At 43.4% G+C, this 25,138-nt stretch overlaps 1 protein-coding gene across 1 annotated transcript; it reads right to left on the reverse strand.

Moving 5' to 3' along the window:
* Positions 1-1,185: 1,185 nt before the first annotated feature.
* ankdd1a (ankyrin repeat and death domain containing 1A) lies at positions 1,186-19,580 on the reverse strand. The gene is made up of 15 exons (XM_083793948.1): positions 19,460-19,580; positions 17,266-17,369; positions 15,388-15,486; positions 13,558-13,656; positions 12,024-12,128; positions 10,828-10,926; positions 9,742-9,840; positions 8,652-8,750; positions 7,684-7,782; positions 6,939-7,037; positions 4,052-4,150; positions 3,191-3,286; positions 2,663-2,867; positions 1,771-1,902; positions 1,186-1,311 (listed from the first exon to the last, which is right to left on the reverse strand). Exons 1-15 carry the CDS (start codon positions 19,491-19,493, stop codon positions 1,247-1,249), a joined length of 1,533 nt encoding a protein of 510 aa, XP_083650074.1. The 5' UTR covers positions 19,494-19,580; the 3' UTR covers positions 1,186-1,246.
* Positions 19,581-25,138: the final 5,558 nt, after the last annotated feature.

Consider the following 25,138-nt stretch of genomic DNA (forward strand, 5'->3'; position numbering starts at 1 on the left):
ATCGTAGAGCATTTCTTACAGTGTTGTTCACGTCGTAGAGCATTTCTTACAGTGTTGTTCACATCGTAGAGCATTTCTTACAGTGTTGTTCACGTCGTAGAGAATTTCTTACAGTGTTGTTCACATCGTAGAGCATTTCTTACAGTGTTGTTCACATCGTAGAGCGTTTCTTACAGTGTTGTTCACATCGTAGAGCATTTCTTACAGTGTTGTTCACATCGTAGAGAATTTCTTACAGTGTTGTTCACGTCGTAGAGCATTTCTTACAGTGTTGTTCACATCGTAGAGCGTTTCTTACAGTGTTGTTCACATCGTAGAGCGTTTCTTACAGTGTTGTTCACATCGTAGACGTAGAGCATTTCTTACAGTGTTGTTCACGTCGTAGAGCATTTCTTACAGTGTTGTTCACATCGTAGAGCATTTCTTACAGTGTTGTTCACATCGTAGAGCGTTTCTTACAGTGTTGTTCACGTCGTAGAGCGTTTCTTACAGTGTTGTTCACGTCGTAGAGCATTTCTTACAGTGTTGTTCACGTCATAGAGAATTTCTTACAGTGTTGTTCACATCGTAGAGCATTTCTTACAGTGTTGTTCACGTCGTAGAGCATTTCTTACAGTGTTGTTCACGTCGTAGAGAATTTCTTACAGTGTTGTTCACGTCGTAGAGCGTTTCTTACAGTGTTGTTCACATCGTAGACGTAGAGCATTTCTTACAGTGTTGTTCACATCGTAGAGCATTTCTTACAGTGTTGTTCACATCGTAGAGCGTTTCTTACAGTGTTGTTCACATCGTAGAGCGTTTCTTACAGTGTTGTTCACATCGTAGAGCGTTTCTTACAGTGTTGTTCACATCGTAGAGCGTTTCTTACAGTGTTGTTCACATCGTAGAGCGTTTCTTACAGTGTTGTTCACATCGTAGAGCGTTTCTTACAGTGTTGTTCACGTCGTAGAGCATTTCTTACAGTGTTGTTCACATCGTAGAATTTCTTACAGTGTTGTTCACATCGTAGAGCATTTCTTACAGTGTTGTTCACATCGTAGAGCATTTCTTACAGTGTTGTTCACATCGTAGAGCGTTTCTTACAGTGTTGTTCACATCGTAGAGCGTTTCTTACAGTGTTGTTCACGTCGTAGAGCATTTCTTACAGTGTTGTTCACATCGTAGAGCGTTTCTTACAGTGTTGTTCACGTCGTAGAGCGTTTCTTACAGTGTTGTTCATGTCGTAGAGCATTTCTTACAGTGTTGTTCACATCGTAGAGCATTTTTTGGGAGAGCTGGTGTCTGCTGAGTTGGCCTTCTGCCGGATGCTTTCTGGTGGATTAAAGGAAACAACTATTTAAAATGTAATTTTTATCCCATGATTTTTGCAACCCATCTTTTCACCCAGTGTCGTCAATTATCGAATGTAATCCTGGGCGCTACACTTAATTCCTCTGCCAACCTGGGGAGAGCAACGGACTCACCTCATGCTTCCTTCTATTCAAGAGGAGTCCAAGCTGCTTCTTTTCACCTGATAGGGGAGAGTTTCCCTGGTTGGACGTAGCGCGTGGAAGGAACACGTTATTCCAACCAGTTCCTTTCCCCTCCATCAGGCTCCCCAGCTGGCCAGGGGGAGGGGAAGAGAGACCCCCCCCCCCCCGCCCATATGTCTACATGTCTTATATTGGTTCTCATAACCCCCCTCCCCCCAAAATAATCATATTTTAACTGTCACAGTCCGGATGAATTAATGAACAATTGGCACAGTCCAGGTGAGTTGGGTCCACTCACCTGCCAGGTCAGTCCGTGAGATTTGGGCCAGCCCTTCATAGAGGCCTTTGATGGGGTTCTCCCCTGACGTCACCACCCCGTGGAGCCAGATGAGCAGCAACCGATGACCATGGTCTCTGAAGCTCTTTGTACCTGGAATACAATGCAACAGGGACGTGCAGAGAGTGTTAGCCTATTCTCACCAGAAAGCTTTACTGCAATTAAAACAAATCCTGCTGCACATTGTCGGAAAGTGCGCTTCGCTTGGCAGGTGTGAAGGCTCAATCGAATCCTAATGCGCACCAAAGAACCGCATTCTACTAACGCACAAACACACAAACGCACAAGCACACAAACACACAAACGTACAGTTTTATTTTTTGCCAATATGGAGTTTTCTGTATCTGTCTATCGGTGTCTCTTAAGTGTCTGGCGTCGGTGCGCCTGACAGGGACGTGCAGACATAGACATCAAAGGGTGCTTCAGCCCCTGCCCTTTTACCCGTCTCTAAAAACAACTGCCCTTTCCAGACCACGAATGCAACATTTACTACATGGTGAAAGACATGCAAATGCCACTCCTTCTTTACATGCCATGCCGGAATTAAGGCAGCATTCAGGAGAATAGCTTTTTTTCCCGAAGTCTCTGAACGTGAACACAGTATTTCGCATTGAACAAATTTGTTTAGAAATCCATGTCATTACACCGCATCTCCACTAGCTAAAGAGTGCTGGGTTGCGGCCCGAAAATAGCTGATCTACAAGCTCTCAACACGTCGCAGCGCGACGCGTTCAGAGCTTGCAGATCTGCTATTTTCGCATTTTTTGTCCAAAAGTGCCCTCTTAACGGGATTTCAGCCCCTGCCTCTCTAACACTCTCTGCACGTCCCTGGTGCAAAGGAGCTTCCACCCACCTGTCCACTGCTGTTCGATGGCTCGTATGTGAGCGTCGGTGAAGCCCCAGTGCTGCGCCAGGAGCTTCCACTCCCCTCGACAGAGCTGCCTGGTCGCCAGACCGTACAGCACAGAGCGCAGGTGCTGCGTTTCGCCATGGTGGTCCTGCTTGAAGCTCAGCTGTCTGCCTCCCTCCCACCAGTCCTGCTCACTGCCCATGTGCTCCTGGGATCACACAAGACGAGAACAAAAGGTGAACGGTTTAGCTGAAAAACCTATATGTTTCTATGTCAGTGGTTCTTATACTTTTTCATGTGAAGGACCCCCAGAATGATATGTATTTGGCCGCAGAACCCCCCCCACCACCACCACCCCCCCACCTGAAAATATGTTTTTCCAGGGACCCATCCAGAAGCTAAGATTTGAGTAAAAAACGTTCACTGTGAAAGAACATGTATTCAAAGATTTGCAGCATTTTTCTGAAACAAGAATCAACACAATCAGGCACTGACTGTGTGATGATGAGGCTATAAGATCAGCGGACTTGCCTTTTCCCATTTGTAAAAGCGATCTGCTTTGAGGATCATGTCGACCAGGAGGACATGGCCGCCTCTCGCTGCTACCTCCAGGGAGGTTTTCCCCTGCTGTGGAAGTAAAAAAAAGTCAAAAGTGTCGTAGGGCAGCTAGGGACGTTTTTTGGCTGGGGGGACCCCCGGAAATGCTTTGGCCATGTCTCGGGACCCCCGCCCTGCCCCCCTACCCACCCCCAATACAAACTGACTGCAAAAATAACCTTAATAATAGAGAAAATATATCATAAATAAATACTGAAATCAGATATAATCATTAAGGAAAGTGTATGCATGTACTCTATGTGTACTATGTAAACTCTTCATTTCCATTTTCCAGCCATTCACTTTTTTATAATTTTGGGACCTCCCCAAAATAATTTGGCGACCCCCCAGCAACCCACGGGTTGAGAACCCCTGTCGTAGTGTACTGTTTAGCCAGGAAGTTTTCCACTGTCATTAAGTGATGGGAAGATTATGGGCTATATATTGTGCCACCCCTTACCCCCTTTCCCTAAACTTATTTGCCATTTTTTACTATTTTGAAAAAACATTTTAAAATAGTTCAAATAGCCGATCTACAAGCACACAACATGTCAATGTAAAATTTTTAAATGTTTTTCAAGATAGTAAAATATGGCAAAGAAGTTTAGGGATAAAGGGTAAGGCGCGCCCAATGATCTTCTCCAAAAATGTGTTATTTCTGTCTAAACAAATATGTATTTTACATTATAATGTCGTAGGCCTACAGAGTAATGGCTGCAGTGAATGATGCAGAAGATTGATTAGATTGAAGATGATTAGGAGATTGTCCGGTGTGTGAGCTATAGTAGCCTATACCTTGTCGACCAGATTGAGGTTGACTCCAGCAGTGAGGATCATCTCAGCCACATCCTGGCGTCCGAACTCTGCTGCGATGTGCAAGGCCGTCTGCTGTCTCTGTGAGGGAGGGGAAGGAATATCACGTGACACATGCCATGCACATCGCACTGTGCTGCGTCACCGGGCTTTCCACCTCGGAGGAAAGCCTGGTCCGTGTTACTAAATCGCCGGTCGGCAGCAGATGATATCTTGGGTCATGATGTATAGTCACTGGTTTGTAGTCATCAGGCAGGAAACAGACAACCAGAATAACTATACCCAAAATAATTCCCTTCATGCGATCATAATTTTAGGGCCGGGCGCCTGTTGGAGGGGAAAGGAACTGGTTGGAATAACGCCTTCCTTCCACGCACTACGTCCTATACCGGGGAAACTACACCCCTGTCAGGTGAAAAGAAGCGGCTTGGACTCCTCATGCATAGAAGGAAGCATGAGGTCACTCCTTTGCTCTCCGGATGGCAGAGCAACGGCCGCGTGTATAGAGTGTATAGAGTGTATAGAGCCCAGGATTACATTAGATAAAAAGTGCCCTTCTGGGCACAGGTGAGCAGATGTGAAAAATTCCAGGCAAAGGTTTTTCCTTGGCCTCTAGGGATCCGTGCAGTTTGAGGTAAAAACACTTTTCGGCCAGTTATAGCGCCACCTTGAGGCTGAGTTGAAATTTGTTCATGTGGCATTTCGTCCTCGGCCTAGTGGGAATGTGGGTGCACAATTTCACGGAAATCATGCGATGTGTTCATGATTTGCAGCATTTTGTTTGAAACTGAGCACTCCTGTGAACTTTGGAAGCCAATCTTAACCAATCAGGATGGAGTGTGAGAAATCTGAAAGACCGGTTTCGTTGATTGGCTCTAGAGAGACTGTGTACCAATTTGCGCGATGTTTGGACAAAATCTGTAGGTGTACTGTGCAAAAACTTGTTTTGCACAAAGCGGCCTCCTGGTGGCGCTATAACAGGCCGTTCTGGAAAGTTTGGGGCAGAGGTTCATCGTTGGCATCCAGGGAGTGTGTGTGCAAAATTTGGCATCGACCGGGTTAACGGTGGCCGAGATTAGCTGCTCACGGACACACACACGGACGGACAGACACACGGACAGACGGAGTGCAAAACATACTCTCCCCCCATGCCTTCGGCCTGGTGGAGACAATAATGGACACTGGGTGAAAAGAATGGGTTGCACAATTGTGGGATAAAAATGTAAGTAAAACTAAAAAGAAAGATTTAGGGCCTACCCAATAAAATATAATTTCCCTGTGTGATAACAAAGGTATACAGACGCTAAATAGTCTCTGGAAAGTACACTCACATTTATATTTATTTAAAAAATCAGCAAAACTACGCCACATCAAGGCTTTTATTATGATCACAAAGAATTATTTTGGGTATAGTTCTTATTCCGGGTTGTGGTTTCCAGCCTGATGACTAGTACAAACCAGTGACTACAACATGAGTGACGTACATTTTCATCTCCTCCAGACCAGATCATAAACCCGAAAAGGAATGCTTCCCGATGTGCAAGGCAGTCTGCTGTCTCTATGAGGGTGTGGGGAGGAAGGAATATCACGTGACACTGACACATGCCAGTCCCTATCTATCTGCTTGCCAAAGGCGTCTAGTATAGAGCTATGAAGCAGATTTTCTTTAGGGCAAAAACTAAATTAAATGTAAATGTAGGCCAGGGCTGCCCAAAAGGTAGATTGTGATCTACCAGTAGATCACAAAGGCTGTGCAGATAGTAGACCACATGATGCCCCTAAAAATATATCATTTAAATATACATTACATTTATAAAAGCATCTGGCACTTGAATTAAGTTGACTTGATTGATTGGCATCAAAAATGGCCTGTCAGCTCAAACCCACAATTTTAATGTACAAAAAGGTAAAATGTTAAACTATTTGCAGCAATGGTGGGTAGATCTTATAATTGAGCCGGTCAATTTGAAAGTAGTTCTCAAGTCAAAAACGTGCGTGCACCCCTGATGTATAGTCCTACCGTGAAATACATTTAGATTTCCGGGACACATTACTAATCATCAAACCAGAGCACCTAAAATAGACTCTCCAACTTTGCCGGTCATTGTCTCCACCAGCCGAAGGCATGGGGGGAGAGTATGTTTTGCACTCCGTCCGTCCGTGTGTCCGTCCGTGTGTGTGTCCGTGAGCAGCTAATCTCGGCCAACGTTAACCCGGTCGATGCCAAATTTTGCACACACACTCCCTGGATGCCAACGATGAACCTCTGCCCCAAACTTTCCAGAACGGCCTAGCGCCACCAGGAGGCCGCTTTGTGCAAAACAAGTTTTTGCACAGTACACCTACAGATTTTGTTCAAACATCGCGCGAATTGGTACACAGTCTCAACGAAACGGGTCTTTCAGATTTCTCAGACTCCATCCTGATTGGTTAAGATTGGCTTCCAAAGTTCACAGGAGTGCTCAGTTTCAAACAAAATGCTGCAAATCATGAACACACGCGTGATTTCCGTGAAATTGTGCACGCACATTCCCACTAGGCCGAGGAAGAAATGCCACATTGCCAACAATTTCAACTCAGCCTCAAGGTGGCGCTATAACTGGCCGAAAAGTGTTTTTACCTCTAACTGCACGGATCTGTGGATAACTTTGTATGCCAACTCCCTAGTTTACTTTTGTTGCCCTTTTATCCAACCACCAGATGAAGGCAAGCTGCAATGTCCTACATTCCTATCCTGGTGGAGACCTGTGCCCAGAAGGGCACTTTTTCTAGTTTGAAATCAAATGCACATTGAAATGAAGTAAAGTGACAGTGAAGTGGACCGTGTTACATAAAACATCATCCCCCTGACACGGAAACGTGTACCCACGTTGTCAGAGATGTCCAGGTCACAGTCAGCGTCGATGAGCAAGCGCACCAGATCAGGGTGGTTGTTTGAGACAGCTGTGTGGAGCGCCGCCGTGTTTAGCTGATATAGAGGAAATTAATCACATTAAACAACACAGGCAGTTAATGCCTTATTCTCTACAATGTCTCATACAGACATATTATTAAAGCTAAAGGCAGGCATAGCAGACAGTGCCGGACATTTTGAGGTTCCACTCAAAAATAGGCCATTAATTGTGAAAAATAACCCTTTGTTAGCTGTGTTCTTTCTTTCTTTATTTAATTAAAAAAAGAAATTACAGAATGAAAGGTTTTATGGTCATGATTCACCAGGATCCCGGTGATCAATAGAAATATTAATCAATATAAATATTTTGTGGGAAAAATGAATGGCCTGTTTTTCATATAGTTTGATATAGCCTAGTCACCAGCTACTGCTAAACTAGGACAGAATCAGTTACGTCACATTCTACTCAGTGTCTACAGCGTGCGTGCGTGCGTGCGTGCGTGCGTGCGTGCGTGCGTGCGTGTGTGCATGCATGCGTGCGTGCGTGTGTTGTGCGTGCGTGCGTGCGTGCGTGCGTGCGTGCGTGCGTGCATGCGTGCGTGTGTGCATGCATGCATGCGTGTGTTCTACTCACAGTGTCTACAGCGTGCGTGCGTGCGTGCGTGCGTGTGTGCGTGCGTGCATGCGTGTGTGCATGCATGCGTGCGTGTGTTGTACTCACAGTGTCTACAGTGTCAGTGTTGATGTGAGCCTCCAGCAGTAAAACAGCCAGTCTGACAAAGCCATGCTGAGCCACGTAATGTAGAGCGTTCTTGTTCTTCTGCAGACACACAATTTATCATTCACAATGTAGGCATTTAGCATGACACTCTTAATCAATTTTGGGCTTTAGCTGTTGAAAAATAGCAGATCTACAAGCTCATAGCGCGGCACCGAGTGCCGCGCTATGAACTTTTAGGTCTGCTAATTAAAAAATATCATGAAAATGTAATGCAAATCTTTGAATATTATATATTCTTTCAGAGCGAACATTTTTAAGGTCTTCGAGTCTATGGACATGAAAAACGATGATATGACGGCTGACAATAACCCAAACTCTTCAAAGCAATCGCACAATTTGAAAGCGATTAGAAATATTTATGCATAATGTTATAGTTATTATAAATATATCTGTCGTTGCATGTCTTTCGTGGATATATTTCTATTCAGTACAGCAGTGTAAATCTGTGGTTTTCAACCATTTTCATATCAAGGCGCATTATTCTTTTCGCCATTTGAGGCACTGACTGACCACCATTTGATAACATTTAACCTCTCAGACCCAAGCCTAGAGAATATTTTGTTATTGTTGGATAATATTTTGTCCACAATTCCATGCTGTATTGATGTTGGTACCATTAGGAGAGATAACAGGCAAACGTTGATCAAAATAAAAATTCTTCTACATTCTCTAATTGTGTAGACTTTTCTTGTAAATTAATTAACTAATGCAGATGTTTAACATAATTTAACTCTTGAGAGTGTAAAATGAAACGGGTCCATTTGGTTTCGTTTTACACTCATAAGTTAAAGATCTAATAAGGGTCCATTTGGTTACCAACTCTCCATCATTTAGCTATAGGGACCACCTGGAACCCCCTCAAGGACCACTGGTTGAAAACCACTGGTGTAAAAAGAAACGATCCTCACATTGGTTAATGCATTGATGTTGCAACATGACTCCACCAGCAGTGTGACACTGTCATAGTGATCTCCTTCAGCTGCAAAGTGCAAGGCTGTGAGTCCGTCCTGAAAAACAACAGAAAAGTTCATATACTTGGCAGTTCCTTCCAAGTGTTCTACATCTGAACTAAGTACTGTATATCTCTGCTGTCGGGAAGAAACCTCTTAACTCCAGATTGTTCATTGGAATGGGCCGTACATGGGTACAGCCCATTCTAATAGGAAAATGTTTAATATTTACATTGTCTTTTAGGCCGTGGGTATACAGCCCATTCCAATAAGACAATTATTAATATTTACATTGTCTTTTAGGCCGTGGGTATACAGCCCATTCCAATAAGGAAGTTATTAATATTTACATTGTCTTTTAGGCCATGGGTATACAGCCCATTCCAATAAGGAAGTTATTAATATTTACATTGTCTTTTAGGCCATGGGTATACAGCCCATTCCAATAAGACAATTATTAATATTTACATTGTCTTTTAGGCCGTGGGTATACAGCCCATTCCAATAAGGAAGTTATTAATATTTACATTGTCTTTTAGGCCGTGGGTATACAGCCCATTCCAATAAGGAAGTTATTAATATTTACATTGTCTTTTAGGCCATGGGTATACAGCCCATTCCAATAAGGAAGTTATTCATATTTACATTGTCTTTTAGGCCATGGGTATACAGCCCATTCCAATAAGGAAGTCCACCAGGTTCACATGGTTGCATTTCAACGAAAGTACAGGTAAATACAAAATCTGCTACGAGGATAAAACCGGAAAAAGCACTAAAGCTTCAATAGATCCTGTGATCTGTTGTGGCCAGATCATGTAATTCCCTGGTGTCTAGTAGGACTATAGTAATTAATATGAAAGAAATAACAAAGAAATCTCCGTAAGATGTTGTTAAAAAAACAAAAACAGTGTCAGAAGACTTTTGCCAATATCAATGAAAATGCGTACACGTCCTAGCAATCCGTCGGTTGGATTAGCTATGACGTTTCCACACGTCCTACGGTCTAAATGGGTTAACATGTAGAGGAACACCAGTTCACTCCACTCACAATGTTCCTGTCATCAATGTCTATCCCAGTGTCCAGGATCTTCTGTAGTAAGTCAGTGTGTCCATGCTTCGCTGCCAGATGCAGGGCAGTGTTCTCTTCCTGTATCCCAGTTACAAAGTTACAAAGATTATATTATGTGTGTGTCGTAATAAATGGTAAATGGTGCATTTATAGCGTTTTCTAACAAGGTGCTTTACATAGATTGTGCATTACATTCACCCATTCATACACACATTTATACACCTGTTGTGAATTATATCCATGCTGTCAGAATGGCAGCCTCTGGTGGACATTTCCCATTCCCTGCATCCACAATGACACAGGTGTTTGCCATCACACCACTCAACTCAATGACCAATCACAGTTTAGGTGTGCCCTATATAAGCCATCACTCACGCCACAGCCCTATCACTCAGTCTCCAGCCTTCACACAGGCAACATGCAATGCAGAACCTGCAGCTCTCATTGAGTACTGAGTACCCCACAACACCACTCATTTCTCTGCAGCTGTGTGTCCTTGTTGACCAATAAACCATGGCTGACAATAAACTACTATTCTGTTGAAATATACCTTGGTGTCACATATGCTCTATCTGACCGGAGAAACTTGGGGATCAGCTCACATCCAACAACCAGCAGAGAATATTTATTAACACCTTTACATAGATTGTGCATTACATTCACCCATTCACACACACATTTATACACCTTAGATTGTGCACTACGTTCACCCATTCACACACATTTATACACCTTTACATAGATTGTGCATTACATTCACCCATTCACACACATTTATACACCTTTACATAGATTGTGCATTACATTTACCCATTCACACACACATTTATACACCTTTACATAGATTGTGCATTACATTTACCCATTCACACAGACATTCACACACCTTTACATAGGGGTATGGAATGGGTACAGCCCATTCCAATAAGGAAGTTATTCATATTTACATTGTCTTTTAGGCCGTGGGTATACAGCCCATTCCAATAAGGAAGTTATTCATATTTACATTGTCTTTTAGGCCGTGGGTATACAGCCCATTCCAATAAGGAAGTTATTCATATTTACATTGTCTTTTAGGCCGTGGGTACAGGCCATTCCAATAAGGAAGTCCACCACTTCCAGTTGTCCGTGCTCGGCTGCCAGGTGGAAGGCTGTCTTCCCCATCTGAGCAGAGTGGGTAACATTTACACAGAAACGACAACATGGTTCACAGAGTGAGTGTTGTGAGAATGTCATCTGGGCCATGCATGTCATCATGCATGGCCCACGATATCCCTCATGAATTTAAATATCCCTTTTTTAACCTGTTTTCCCTAAACGTTTTTGATAATATGATTAATAATACATTTACATAATAATTCTTCACATTTTCAAAACCAGCCATTATGTATTTTTGTGAGTTTGGTTCCTGGGGATATTTTCTCTGTTGGCTGAAAACCTGGGAATGCCTGTCCCTTGGGAAATTAATACAGACCATTTCTCTTACTCAGGCCTCCCAAACATTTCCATGCCAACAAGGAAGGACCCCCAAATAGCCACAGCTTCTGGCTGCGGACACCCCCCCCCCCCCATTACAGAATATAGCTTAATTTTTTTTTTGAATTAATCAGACCAGTGTGTGTTCAGTGGAAACCTCGTATGAATCTGATCTCAGGTCAGAATGGGTTAATGACGTGCCCAAAATATGGAACCCCAGCCGACACATTGAAAACCTGTCCTCTATAGAGGCAACCAATGGAAAGCCACAGTGGGATGTCCAGATGGCATGGAGGTCAAAAGCACACAATGAACACCATGTCAGAGTTTCAGAGTGGGAAGCAGGCAGGGGACTCTGTGTCCTTATAATGTATTTCCAACTGTCAGTACATTTACTTCTACTGCTCTACATCTCAGGGGGAAATAGTGTACTGTAATATTGTACATCGCCTTGCAACGTACTCCTTGCAACCATTATCCCTAGTTGCAGGGATGACCTGTGTGTAGACTAACAGTCAGTAAAGAAGGCCTCTCACCTCTCACCAGCTAGTTATTTTTTTTCTTACTTAGTACTTCGTTCCTTGTAGATACAACTTAATTGTCTCCATCAGGCCGAAGGCATGGGGGGAGAGTATGTTTTGCACTCCGTCCGTCCGTCCGTGTGTCCGTCCGTGTGTCCGTCCGTGTGTGTGTCCGTCCGTGTGTGTGTCCGTGAGCAGCTAATCTCGGCCACCGTTAACCCGGTCGATGCCAAATTTTGTGTGTGTGTGTGGGTGTGTGCACACCTTGTCCACTCTGTCCATGTGCACATCCTCCAGATCCTCCATGATGAACTCCAACACTCTGATGTGACCTCGTTGAGACGCACAGTGGAGCATGCTCAGACCGTTCTGACACACACACACACACACACACACACACACACACACACACACACACACACGGTTTAAATGTGGCCTCGTTGAGACGCACAGTGGAGCATGCTCAGACCATTCTGTCACACGCATGCACACACACACACACACACACACACACACACACACACACACACACACACACACACACACACACAGCTAAAATGTGGCATCGCAGGAAGGCACAGTGGAGCATGCTCAGACAGTTCTGTCACACACACACACACACACACACACACACACACACACACACACACACACACACACACACACACACACACACACACATCAATGGCTTTTGTGATTGACTGAAGCATCATTTTGACATGACACTGCCTCAAGTATGTATGTGAATTGTGAACTGCTTCACTGCACTTCTACAGGTAGAGTGTCAATGGTGATGGATGGTGGCTTGTACTCTCCACGGGGTGGAGGCTGGCTTGGTATAGAGTACTTATGTCTTCTTGAGGCTTATGGTGAGTCCATACGGTGTGTGTGTGTGTGTGTGTGTGTGTGTGTGTGTGTGTGTTCTAAGAGAGCACGGTCATCTGCAAAGAGTACTTCTGTGATGTTCAAGTCTGTGGTCTTTGTCTTTGCCTGTAGCCGGCGTCGATTGAAAATACCATGCACCATCAGTTGGGTATCGATTATAGGGGCCTTCTTACGCCAGGGCTCCACTGGGCGCGTCTGCGTCGCGTCTGCGTCTCCATCAACGTCAGCGTCGGGAATGTGCCCTTTTAATCAATGGAGGGTGGCTCCACTGCCTGCGTTGCGTCGCGTCTCCGTCACCATAAAATTGAACCGGTTAGTTTTTTGACGCACGCACGCGTGATGCAACGCGCCCAAACGCGCCCAGTGGAGCCCTGGCGTTAGGCCCTAGCCCCGATGACCCTACAGGTGTATGCAAAGGCTCAACTTATGTAACTTAGATAACATTTCATGTAGACATAGCACTCAATACTATATACGCTTAGTTTCATTATATAGATATTCCACTGTTATAGGTTCTTAGCTTACGACTATTTTTATTTTTATGTATCTGATGTATTACCATGTCTTTCTTGCACTCTTTATTCTGTCCATTTGTTTGTTTGCTGTGCTTGCTTTGTTTTTGTTGTTTTGAATGTTATGCTTATCTATGACGCTGCATTGTCTGTGACTGTAAGGAAGCCAATACAAAAATAAGTTTTACTCTTATGTACCTTTACACCCGCTGTTTACGGGGAAGGGCTCTGGAATGCTGCCAGTGTGTTTGACCTTTGACCTGGCCTTTCTGCCCTACATGAAGTGGTTGAAGGGATGGTGAGGAACTGCATGCTGGGACAGCAGAGTTCGTACATGATTTTGCACGCACGCACGCACATGCGTGGAACGGTGCTGTAGTTGTGTAGAATGCAGAGCGTACTTTGTTTTGGCAGCTGAGCTGTGCGCCGCTGGACACAAGCATCTGCAGGACCTTCAGGTGACCGAACCAGGACGCCAGGAGCAGCGCGTTCATTCCAAACTGGGTGGGAAACGGAGAATTAAAAGGTGTGTGTGAATCTCACGTGTATAGGCTACAACATCATGATGTAGCAGCCTGTTAAACAATACCAGTTCAAATCTAAATGGACGTTTGGAGTCTCACTCCTCTCCCAGAGAGGGTTGAGTCTCACTCCTCTCCCAGAGAGGGTTGAGTCTCACTCCTCTCCCAGAGAGGGTTGAGTCTCACTCCTCTCCCAGAGAGGGTTGAGTCTCACTCCTCTCCCAGAGAGGGTTGCTAGGCTAGCGATTTTCTAGGGACATTTCCGGTCGTATTTTACTATTATTATTAATTTATTTAGCAAATATTATTTCACCTTTATTTAACCAGAAAAAAGTTAAACACATTGAGACTGAGTCTCTTTTTCAAGTGGGAACTGGCCAAGAAGCAGAAACAAATTTACTCTGCAATGCTACACCATACAACAACCAATAATACATCCATGACATACCTCAAGAAACCTATGCAATATGTACAACAATTCTCCAATAATATTATATATGTTATAATGAAATTGAGTTAATGTGTTTTCTAAGGGTAACTGTTGTATAAGCACAATAGGTTCGTGCTTTACCGTCATTAATGGCACTTCTACGCTGCTTAAAGAACTCGCCTATCGCTCGTCTCTCCCAACACACACACGCACGCACATACACACACACACACACAGAGCGTCAAGTGGCTCTGACATGTGCTCCGCGCGCGAAAAACAGCTGATATGCGAGCTCATCATTCCATAAAAATGAGCCATGAGTTGAATGAATTCTCAAGCAGCCCCCAAAACATGGTAATTGTGAGTACCTGTACGACTGTCCATATTTTTTGTTAGACCAAAAATGCTTCCCAATGTCTCTGTAAAGGGCTACACACACCGTCTGTGACCGCCGCGCGTCAAAACAGCCGCCTCCGTTATTTTCAATTAACCTATCCCACACCGGCGGAGTCCGACACGCGTTGACGCCTCACCTGACGCTCCGATAGAAACCAGTTCTATTTTCCAGGCGTTACCGCGCGGCAACGCCTGTGCCGCGTCGCTGCGCACCCGGTGTGTGTTGGGCTTAAGCTTGCTGGCAGGCAGCTAAAACGAGAGTGTAGCTTGCTCGTTAGCTGTCTCTCTTTCATTAATTTGTTCCACCAGTGTAGGCTACTCTCAGAAGCGCATTGAGTGTGTGTGTGTCACTGTGTTTGTCTCTTCTGCTGTCATGCAGGACTTTCAAATTATTGTAAACACAACATGAACATAGTACACTTATTATGCATATCGCATATTTTCGAGTAAAATAATAATAATAATAAATTATTTAATAATAAAAACGAAATAAAAAATAATAATGGTTCAAGCCCATTAATTAAGATTCGAGTGCCAACCCTAACGAGCGAACATTCGAACCCCGAATGTTCTGGGACAGCCTTAGTGTGTGTGTGTGTGTGTGTGTGTGTGTGTGTGTGTGTGTGTGTGTGTGTGTGTGCGTGCGTGCGTGCGTGTGTGCGTGTGCGTGTGCGTGCGTGTGTGCGTGCGTGCTTGTGTGCGTGCGTGCTTGTGTGCGTGTGTGTGCGTGCGTGTGTGCGTGCGTGCGTGCGTGCGTGCGTGCGTGTGTGTGTGCATGCGTGCGTGTGTGTGCGTGCGTGTGTGCGTGCGTGCGTGCGTGCGTGCGTGCGTGCGTGCGTGCGTGCGTGCGTGCGTGCGTGCGTGCGTGCGTGTGAGACCATTACACTGTCTACTTCATCCACGTCTCTGTCATGGTCCAGCAGGAAACGAAGTGCCTGGACGTTCCCGGCTCCAGCTGCCCAGTGGAGAGCTTTACGGTCTATCTGAGAGAGAAACAGGCAGACAGGCAGGCAGACAGGCAGACAGACAGGCAGACAGGCAGGCAGACAGGATTAACACCAGGGCTTTCAGCCGTGTTGGATGTTGTGTTCTGTTGTGGAGTCATTATGTGATTTCCTGTTTCCAGTCATATTGTCATATCCTGTTTCCATGGACAACATGGAGACTGTTTCCTTTCTGCTCAGCAGTGGCGTGCACAGATAGACACTAGGGGGTGCTAGAGCACCCCCTGCCCTTTTGACAATGTGCTAAAATATATATATATATTTATTATTATTTTTTTCTTAATTTTTAGTGTGTGGACCATGGTGACATTGATCAAATCTTGATAAAAAACGCTTCTACTATATTATTTAGGCCCCCACAATCTAAAGCTATGTTTCTATGTCAGTGGTTCTTCGATAAAAAAATAAATAGCAGACCTACAAGCTCGTAGCGCGCCACTCGGTGGTGCGCTATGAGCTTGTAGATTTATATTATATTATTTTTCAATATCTAAAGCAATATCTAAAGCACCAAAATGGGTTCCCGTCCCAAAATGCGCTGCACAAGGTGCCCTTTTTTTCACTTGAGCACCTGCCCCTCTAAATGTCTGTGCACGCCACTGCTGCTCAGTCACTAACAAAAGCACTGCTGATTGGCTGGAAGGCTGTTTTCCAATGATGCTGTGTGTGTGTGTGTGTGTGTGTGTGTGTGTGTGTGTGTGTGTGTGTGTGTGTGTGTGTGTGTGTGTGTGTGTGTGTGTGTGTGTGCGTGCGTGCGTGCGTGCGTGCGTGCGTGCGTGCGTGCGTGCGCGCGTGCGTGCATGAGAAAATTAAATCCATTCTAGTCTGAATGTAGAATTTACATCATATGTGTCTGAGCAAATAGACATGTTACATCATGATGATGTATGATAAACGGGTGTTTATTTGCCAACCCCACCTGTTATGACGCAGTAGAGAGAACACTCCCCCAGCCACCCTCAGTAAACTCACTTTATTCTTTGCTCTGTGTTGTGTGTGGTAGGGTTGGGTGACGATACGAATATATCGGCAATCGTGGATTGGATGAGTCCATCGCCGAATATCTTTATTAGGCGATTTTATTTTATTTTTTATTTAGCAAAATAATACTCAAACTTATCTAAAATTCAAGTGTGAGCAAAATGTGAATCAATTTGGGCCAGCAAACCAGCAATAGCTCCCGGTGGAAACCCCCTTGTCCTTTAGTTACTGCAGGCTACATGTTGTTTACGTCTGTCACTCCAGACCCAGTAAATAATATACAGTCACACCAGAATAAATATTATAGGCTCACTCCAGTCTGGACCCAGTTAAATAATATAGTCACACCAGAATAAATAATATTGGCACACTGCTGTCTCGTGTCTCATCACAACCCAAGTCGGAGGAAACAAATTAATTTAAAAAATGAATAGACGTGGAGCGACAAAGCGTTAGCATTGCAACAAGCCAACAACAACCACACCAAGGCTGATGGTGATGTTTTCTCCTTGTCCGATTCAACTTCACTTCATCTCCGCCTGTAATATATCTTATTTTGTTACCCTGACACCGGCGCTGCAAAAACAGACGGATCTCCACGACGCCTTGAGAGCTTGTAGATCTGCTTTTTTTTGCGACTCACGACCGGCAGTGAGCTGTTCTCACATTTATTTTATAACACGAATATATCGTCCATCTGGATCTGCGATTTTGCCGATGGGCGATAGGGAAAACTTGGCATATCGCCCAACCTTTAATAGTAATCAGTAAACTCACTTTATTCTTTGCTTTGACGTTGACACCTTTCTTCATCAGTTCCTGCATCTTGTCAACGTCGTTTCTCTTTGCTGCATCGTGGAAGTCCTGCTCTGAGCGAAGCACTGCATAGACAGACAGACAGACAGACAGACAGACAGACAGACAGACAGACAGACAGACAGACAGACAGACAGACAGACAGACAGACAGACAGACAGACAGACAGACAGACAGACAGACAGACAGACAGAGAGCATGGGTCAGTCCCTATACTAGGGGTGTAATGACCCATTTTAACACATTTGATCCCGTTGACAGGTATACTTGTCCTGATAAATTAATTTTTGACGAGTGGGCTCGTCTTAAGGCATTTGATATCGCTATAACATTGCCTCTCTGTTTTATTTTTGGAACCGCTCCGGTTGCTATGCACCGTTGTCAGGGCTCCACCTCCATATAGCTCCTGTTTTAGTCGCAGCCTTTGCACGCTCTTTTCTCGAAAACTACGCCGCTGTCCGTGGTTTTGAACTATTCTCCGATGTTCAGAGGGCAATTCTGATTATCCGGTGATCGCGATTGGAACATTGGCGTCAGGGTGGGGGTCCCCTCCCACACCCCATCAAATCTGACTATTTTCAATGGGAACCCTACTTCACTGGTTCTGAAAATGTTTAATTTCCCCCCAGGGAGTGTACAAACGGATTAACCAAATAAGTTGGTTCCATTTGTACACTCTTGAGTTACAGGCCTGTTAAAGGGTCCATTTGGAACCCCCTCGATAAATCCTGGGCTTATGGCTGCATCATAGACCCCACTTTACTGCCTGCACTATATATGTTTATTGATTCACATTCTGTTGTTTTATTGTAGTTTCATGTCATATACGATTGTTAGATGCCACATGCTTTCCCCTGCTGCTGTTGCTACTACTCAGTGGTGTAAAGTAACTAAGCACATTTACTCAAGTACTGTACTTTTTGAGGTATTTGTACTTTACTTGAGTATTTCCAGTTTCCAATAGGCCTACTTTTACTTCTAATCCACTGCATCTCAGAGGCAAATATTGTACTTTTACTCCACTATACATTTATTTGAAAACTTTATTTATTACCGTAGTTACTTTGATTATTATTACAAAACATGCAGTACCCACTTCAGCCCTGTTGATTGATTGATTCAATCTAAACATTTTTGTAAAAAAGTATTGAAAAATAAAATCGGCCTAACGATGATGTCACTGGTGGACGGGTTTCTGAACTGCCCACAGCCCTCCTCCTATGAGACACAGACCGAGTAGGAAAAAAATTGTGCCATTTTATCATAATTATTAGTGGGGACCTATTATATGAAGATTGGTTGAAAAGTGGTGAAGTGGTCCTTTAAGCATTATTTCAGCATAATTCATCATGAATTCATTGTGTATAGGTATTAAATGTCCTTCATGACAGAGCCCAGGCAGTGCCCTGCCCGCTGACAGCATCATTAAATGTTTCTGAACTGGCCTACTGTTTGCTGATGATGTTTGTCTCAACTCAACCCGACAAGTTTAACCAGCCCGGGGGCAAACATGCTAAATGAAGCCTGATACTGTCATGCACATTATTTTAATCTCCACCAAGAGCAGCAATATTCAGCTCACATTGGTATAGGCTTACATGTATTTAGTATAGAACAGGGTGAATTGAGTATCTACATACAGTATGAACAAACATAGTATAGTGCTTTATTGGGTTATAAATCCTATTTAATAGAATATCGTATTGAACTGTATATAATATATATACTTCCCATGTGATACCCCCTGCAAACTGTTAATGAAGTATGCAATCAATAAATCAATCAATCAATCAATCAATCAATCAGGCCAGGGCTATTGATTATAGCTCTGCCCTATTAGTGTATAATGAATTGCATTAACTTGACTGAGGTTAGCCTGCTGCCTGATCAATATTGGCTGCAGGAGTCACAGACTCCTTGTTTTTCCTTTCTTTCCAAAAAGGAAATGTTGGCTAAATTCCTATAGAAATCAAACAATCAGAACATTTAGGCTATATGTCACGCCTATTTCATAAAATAATAATAAGTAATAGCATACTAGTCTAACTAACGGATTCGCGCTGAGCCGTTCACTTCATTCAGAACAGTCAGACATTACAAAGAAGAATGCTTATAGTTCCAGTCAAACCAAACGCATAATAAATCTCACACTTACAGATATCGTCTTCCGAAGCCAGATCGTCCTCCATTCTATCCTGTCAGTGTTACTTACACAGCACAAACAGCCGCATGTTTATTGACGTGGTGTGCGTATCATTATGATTATGATATGAATATGATATCACATTTCATCTGGAAGGATGTTTCATTATTGTTCGATTGAGTCAATTCAGGACGGAACATCCGGGTGCTGCTTCTTATTTGACTCCAGTCCTGACGAGAGACGGTCCAAAATAACACAATAGGCTATCGGTGGTCCAACCCCATAATTACATAGTCCAGCCCCCCCATAGAGTTATAGCTTAATAGCTTACTATACCAGCCCACATTCATTATAATGTAGGGCAAATATATGAGAGATATGATTAATGATATCATTGTCATCATGATGAGCAACATATGCTATAGCTAGGCTACCAGCCTTCTTATGGACAGAGTGCATTATTATTATTATTATTAACCCAATCCATTCCATTCAAGTCAGTGGAGCTTTATTTATTGGCATGAGAAAAAATACAGTAGCCTACGCTTACAGTGCCAAAGCAAAGTGTCAACTTGATTGATTGATTGATTGATTGATTGATTGATTGATTGATTGATTGATTGAAATGTGTATTCAGTTTGTAGAATGGGTACAGTTCAAAAGAAATTACAGGTTAATACAAAATATGCTACTGCAGTGCAATGATATATCCAGGAAAAGCAATAAGTTAAAAATATTCTTTCGTGGGCAGTGAGATCTTTAAATTTACAGAGATTGTGGGCATCCATGGTGGATGATGTCCATGCACAATATTACTTCTTTCAACTTTAGATGGACATTTTTAATTAACTGCTAATTAGATATGTTAAATAATAATAATGGTGACATGTAAAGAAAAAATCTGTTCTACACTATAGAGCAGACTGCTCCACAAGAGGGAGCCCTAGTCCAACATACAAATATCACCATGGCTTTCAACCTTTTTCATATCAAGACCCATTATTTATTCAGCATTTGAGCCACGACCACAATTTGATGACATATAGCCTCTCAGACCCATTTGAGCCACGGACCACCAGCTGATGACAGCTGATGCCTCTCAGACCCATTTGAGCCACGGACCACCAGCTGATGACAGCTGATGCCTCTCAGACCCATTTGAGCCACGGACCACCATTTGATGACATTTAGTTTTGGGTTTTTAGACCCAAAACTAAAGAATATTTTGTAATCGTAAAAAAAATAACAATTCTTCTATATTCTCTAATTGTGTAGACTTCTTGTAAGGTTAACGGATGCAGATGTTAACAATAAATTAACTCTTGAGAGCGTAAAATGGAACCAAATGGACCCTTAGTTTACGCTCTCAAGAGTTAAAGATCTATAGCCTATAAGGGTAAATTTGGTTACCAACTCTCCATCGTTTAGCTGGGGACCACCTGCTGGAACCCTTGAAGGACCACTGGTTGAAAACCACTGACTGAGATCGACTGTTAACAGGAGCAGACAGTGTAACTAAACTATTATCTAATATTACACAACACACCAACACTCTCAGTGTTCATTTAACTCAGAACAGTGTACAACACAACCAGGTGTTGACACTATAAGGTCTCAGAGGCACTTGCCCACCGAGCAAGTACAGGTCATGTTCTACTTGCCCAAAGGTCATGCAAAAAAGGTCACTTTCCCAATCATCCATTATAAAAGGATAGGTAACATTTGAATTACCGTTCAATTTAATACTTTTTTATTTAATTATTTTCTGAGGCTCTGCGATAATACCTAATCAGAGAGTCTCTGTCTGGGTACGACTGCTGCTCTGAGTCCTAGAGCGCTCTGCTGTCTGGGTACGACTGCTGCTCTGAGTCCTAGAGCTCTCTGCTGTCTGGGTACGGCTGCTGCTCTGAGTCACTATAGAGCTCTCTGTCTGGGTACGACTGCTGCTCTGAGTCCTAGAGCTCTCTGCTGTCTGTCATGGAAGTTGGAGATCCACCATGCCCCACATGGATCTCCAACTTGGTGGTGGTTCTGGACAACGGTGTATTCAACAGACTCAACACGGGGCACTGCACTCCCTGTGGGGGTGTGGAACACGTGTGTCGAATTTGAGGTCGATGGGGAGAATGGTTCTCGAGTTAATTACGTGGATTACAGACGTATACGTACACACGTACAGAGACTTGGTGCATTTATAGATTTCATACTTTTACTCAAGTGCATTTTGAATACCTGACTTTTACTTGTTAACAGAGTATTTCTACATTGTAAAAAGTAAAAAAATTGAGTACTTTTTCTAGTGACTTGTTGATGAAAGCTTTTCAAGTTTGTTTTATATCTTGTATAAACTCAGCATCAAGCCACATTAAAAAACCATGGTGTTGTGGCTGTTTAATGGGCACGTTGCTATGGGGACTAAAATGTTTCAGGTCTAGATTAAAGGCAAACAAATACATTATATCTTATTGTTTTAGGAAAATATACTTTTCATAGTTTGTCCTAAACATAAATAACATATTGTACAGCACTTAGTTTAGTTTATTTTCACATACATACATTATAAAATGTATTTTTAATTATAAAAACATAATGGTAAAATAAAAGGGGAAAGAAAACGAAAATTAGATACATACTGTACTGTACATGATGTGCTGTAAGGGGGCTTAAATATCGAGTGGCCGTCCTACAAGCTACCAATTGAGCTTAAATGGCAAAAATATTAATAATATTGGTAATAGTGATAATAATAAAGATAACAAAATAATTGTACTGAATCATAAGAACAATTGCAGTGATTGTCTCTTATCTTATAAAGTCGTAGTTGTACAAATGTTTTTGTTGACTTGTTTTGAAGAAGCTAACTTCAACTTTATCACCTCCCCGCCTCATCCCTCTGTGGGTGGGCTGTGTGTGAGCCGTAGGCTACTCAACCAGTAACCATAATGTGACACAGACTGAAGCCATATGTATTTCTGCACACAGACACTGTTGAATGTAGTAGACCAGTGGTTCTCAACCAGTGGTCCTTGAGGGGGTTGCAGGTGGTCCCCAGATAAATGATGGAGAGTTGGTAACCAAATGGACCGATTATTAGATTATTCGATTATTGTTGAACATAACTCAATCTACAAGAAGTCTACAAGTAGAGAATGTAGAAGAATTGTTATTTTGATCAACGTTTGCCTGTTTGTACCAACTACCAACATCAATACAGCATGGAATTGTGGACAAAGTCTTATCCAACAACAACAAAATATTCTTTCGTTTTGTGTCTGAGAGGCTAAATGTCATCAAACAGTGGTCCGTGGCTCAGATGCCGAAAAAATGGTATAGGAGCACTCTTAATGCTAATGTTAGTATTGGATATATTTAAAGCTAATTCAAGTAGTCGAACTGTTCCCTATATTATGATATATATTACTCTTAGGTTGTCTGGTTTTAGTATAATATACTATAGGGTAAACACAACATATTATGTTGTGTTTACCCTATAGGGTCTGCCAAAATCTCCCGGAGGGGGCGTTAACATATGTGTCACGTGGTAGCGGCCGCCATGTTGGCAGGCATTTCTGCTTTGTTTACAGTCAGCGACCATCCGTGTGCGTTCTAATTTTTAAACACCAGAGGGAGTTCAACGAGCTCGTTCCTGGCGACAACACAGTGAGCCAACAACAGGATGGAAAGAAAAAACGTCGGCCTCGACATACCTTGCTTACAAGGACAAGCTTAACTTTGAGGAAAAGGAGTGTTACCTCAACAAAATCAAGGATATTGACGGTCTCGACCCCTATGAACACACTGACTGAACAGAGGATTCGATCTTCTACCACCACTAATGCGACTACATTTAATGCTTGTCCTTGTAACGCCAGGGCTCCACTGGGCGCGTTGCGTCACGCGTGCGTCACGCGTGCGTCACGCGTGCGTCACGCGTGCGTCACGCGTGCGTCACGCGTGCGTGCGTCAAAAAACGAACCGGTTCAATTTTATGGTGACGGAGACGCGACGCAACGCGGGCAGTGGAGCTACCCTCCATTGATTAAAAGGGCACATTCCCGACGCTGACGGAGACGCGACGCAGACGCGACGCAGACGCGCCCAGTGGAGCCCTGGCGTTAGGTATGTCGAGGCCGACGTTTTTTCTTTCCATCCTGGTGTTGGCTCACTGTGTTGTCGCCAGGAACGAGCTCGTTGAACTCCCTCTGGTGTTTAAAAATTAGAACGCACACGGATGGTCGCTGACTGTAAACAAAGCAGAAATGCCTGCCAACATGGCGGCCGCTACCACGTGACACATATGTTAACGCCCCCTCCGGGAGATTTTGGCAGACCCTATAGTAACCTCTGTTTCTTTTATCCAATAGGATTGGGGAGCAGAGCTACTAATGATGATCAGCTTGCACCTGGGCCCGGGTGTCGACGCCCTATAAATGCCTGCTTCCCCAGTCCTTCACCAGAGTTCTTTTCATTTGCCTCCTGCAGCCTTTCCACATATGCACACTTTTCAACATTTCTGTTAATACATACAACACGCACACACATACATTTCACTCATGCATACACGCACTACACCACTGAATACTGATCTCCACACTTCATCTGTTTATTCCTGATGTATCGATTACTTATTTTTGGTTAATCAATACATTCTATTTCTTTGGTAAACTGCGTCTCCCCTGTTTTTTGTTGTGTATCTTGGCACCCCCTAGGCCAGGTGCATAACCTGGCTCTAGGGCCTATAGGCCTAGGCCATAACAAAAAGGAGGAGGTAAATGTAGTGTGGGGTGTTGAATGGTGCAAACTGCAAACCAAAGGCTAAACCAAATCATTTATGGGGGTCCCCCCAGCCAAAAACGTTGAGAACCCTGCAGTAGCCTATATGAAGACACAAAGAGTATCCTTTGTGTTTCCATAGAGAGCGTAGGGAGGCTGGTCATCATATCATTGGCTTAGGAATGCGACAAAGACAAAAACATTTCCATGAATTCAAGTCTCCACGGCGTGAGTAATCCATAGATTATTTTGGGGGTGAACTGAACTATCCCTTTAAGGCCAGACAGACCACACCAATGCAACTCTTTGCAACTGCCATTGCGATAACGGTTGCAAGTAGTTGTAGCCGGGGAGCCACATGCAGGCCCAAAAGCTCAAGGAATAGGATTTTACCTGTGGTGTCATGCCGTACTTTTTATTTGTGTTTTTTCTATTAATTTGGTCATTAAGGACCACAGAATGAGAGGCCTGCTCTGCCGGAAACATCACGAAAAAAAAGTTATAGCCATTTTTGTATACCACACCATAGACAACCAATATAAGGCACAGTCTTCCAAATGTCATCATGCTTTAAGTAACATGTGGCAATTGTGACATGTCAAACTAGGGGGTCTTCATGATTCTGAATCCAATCCAAGCATTAGTTTTGCACGAAAAACACTCCCTGGCCTAAATTCGGCCATAGCCACTTGCCCAAATGTGCCCAAAAGGCACACATTTGTGCTGACCTCATCACATCGCTAATTTAGCGATGACGGCTATGGCTGTTTTTAATTAATGCACTGTCTGCATTGCACCACATTTCATGTTGTCTGGAGGAGCAGCCAAATGTTGAGGTGAAGAACTGGCTTATGTGTGAAGGCCATGTTAAATATGCTTACTACTTTATTACTGTACTGTACTATAATTATAAAATAT

Source organism: Protomyctophum parallelum (genome assembly GCF_964188405.1).
Source record: "Protomyctophum parallelum genome assembly, chromosome: 2".
Lineage (NCBI taxonomy): Eukaryota > Metazoa > Chordata > Actinopteri > Myctophiformes > Myctophidae > Protomyctophum > Protomyctophum parallelum.

What these genes read in the sequence shown, in the direction of transcription:
- ankdd1a (XM_083793948.1), bottom strand. Translation starts at nt 19,493, where the DNA reads ATGGAGGACGATCTGGCTTCGGAAGACGATATCT. An exon ending in ACATGGACAGAGTGGACAAG is followed by an intron (nt 10,927 to 12,023) that starts GTGTGCACACAC and finishes CACTCTGCTCAG; the next exon opens with ATGGGGAAGACAGCCTTCCA. An exon ending in ACACTGACACTGTAGACACT is followed by an intron (nt 7,038 to 7,683) that starts GTGAGTACAACA and finishes CCTCTATATCAG; the next exon opens with CTAAACACGGCGGCGCTCCA.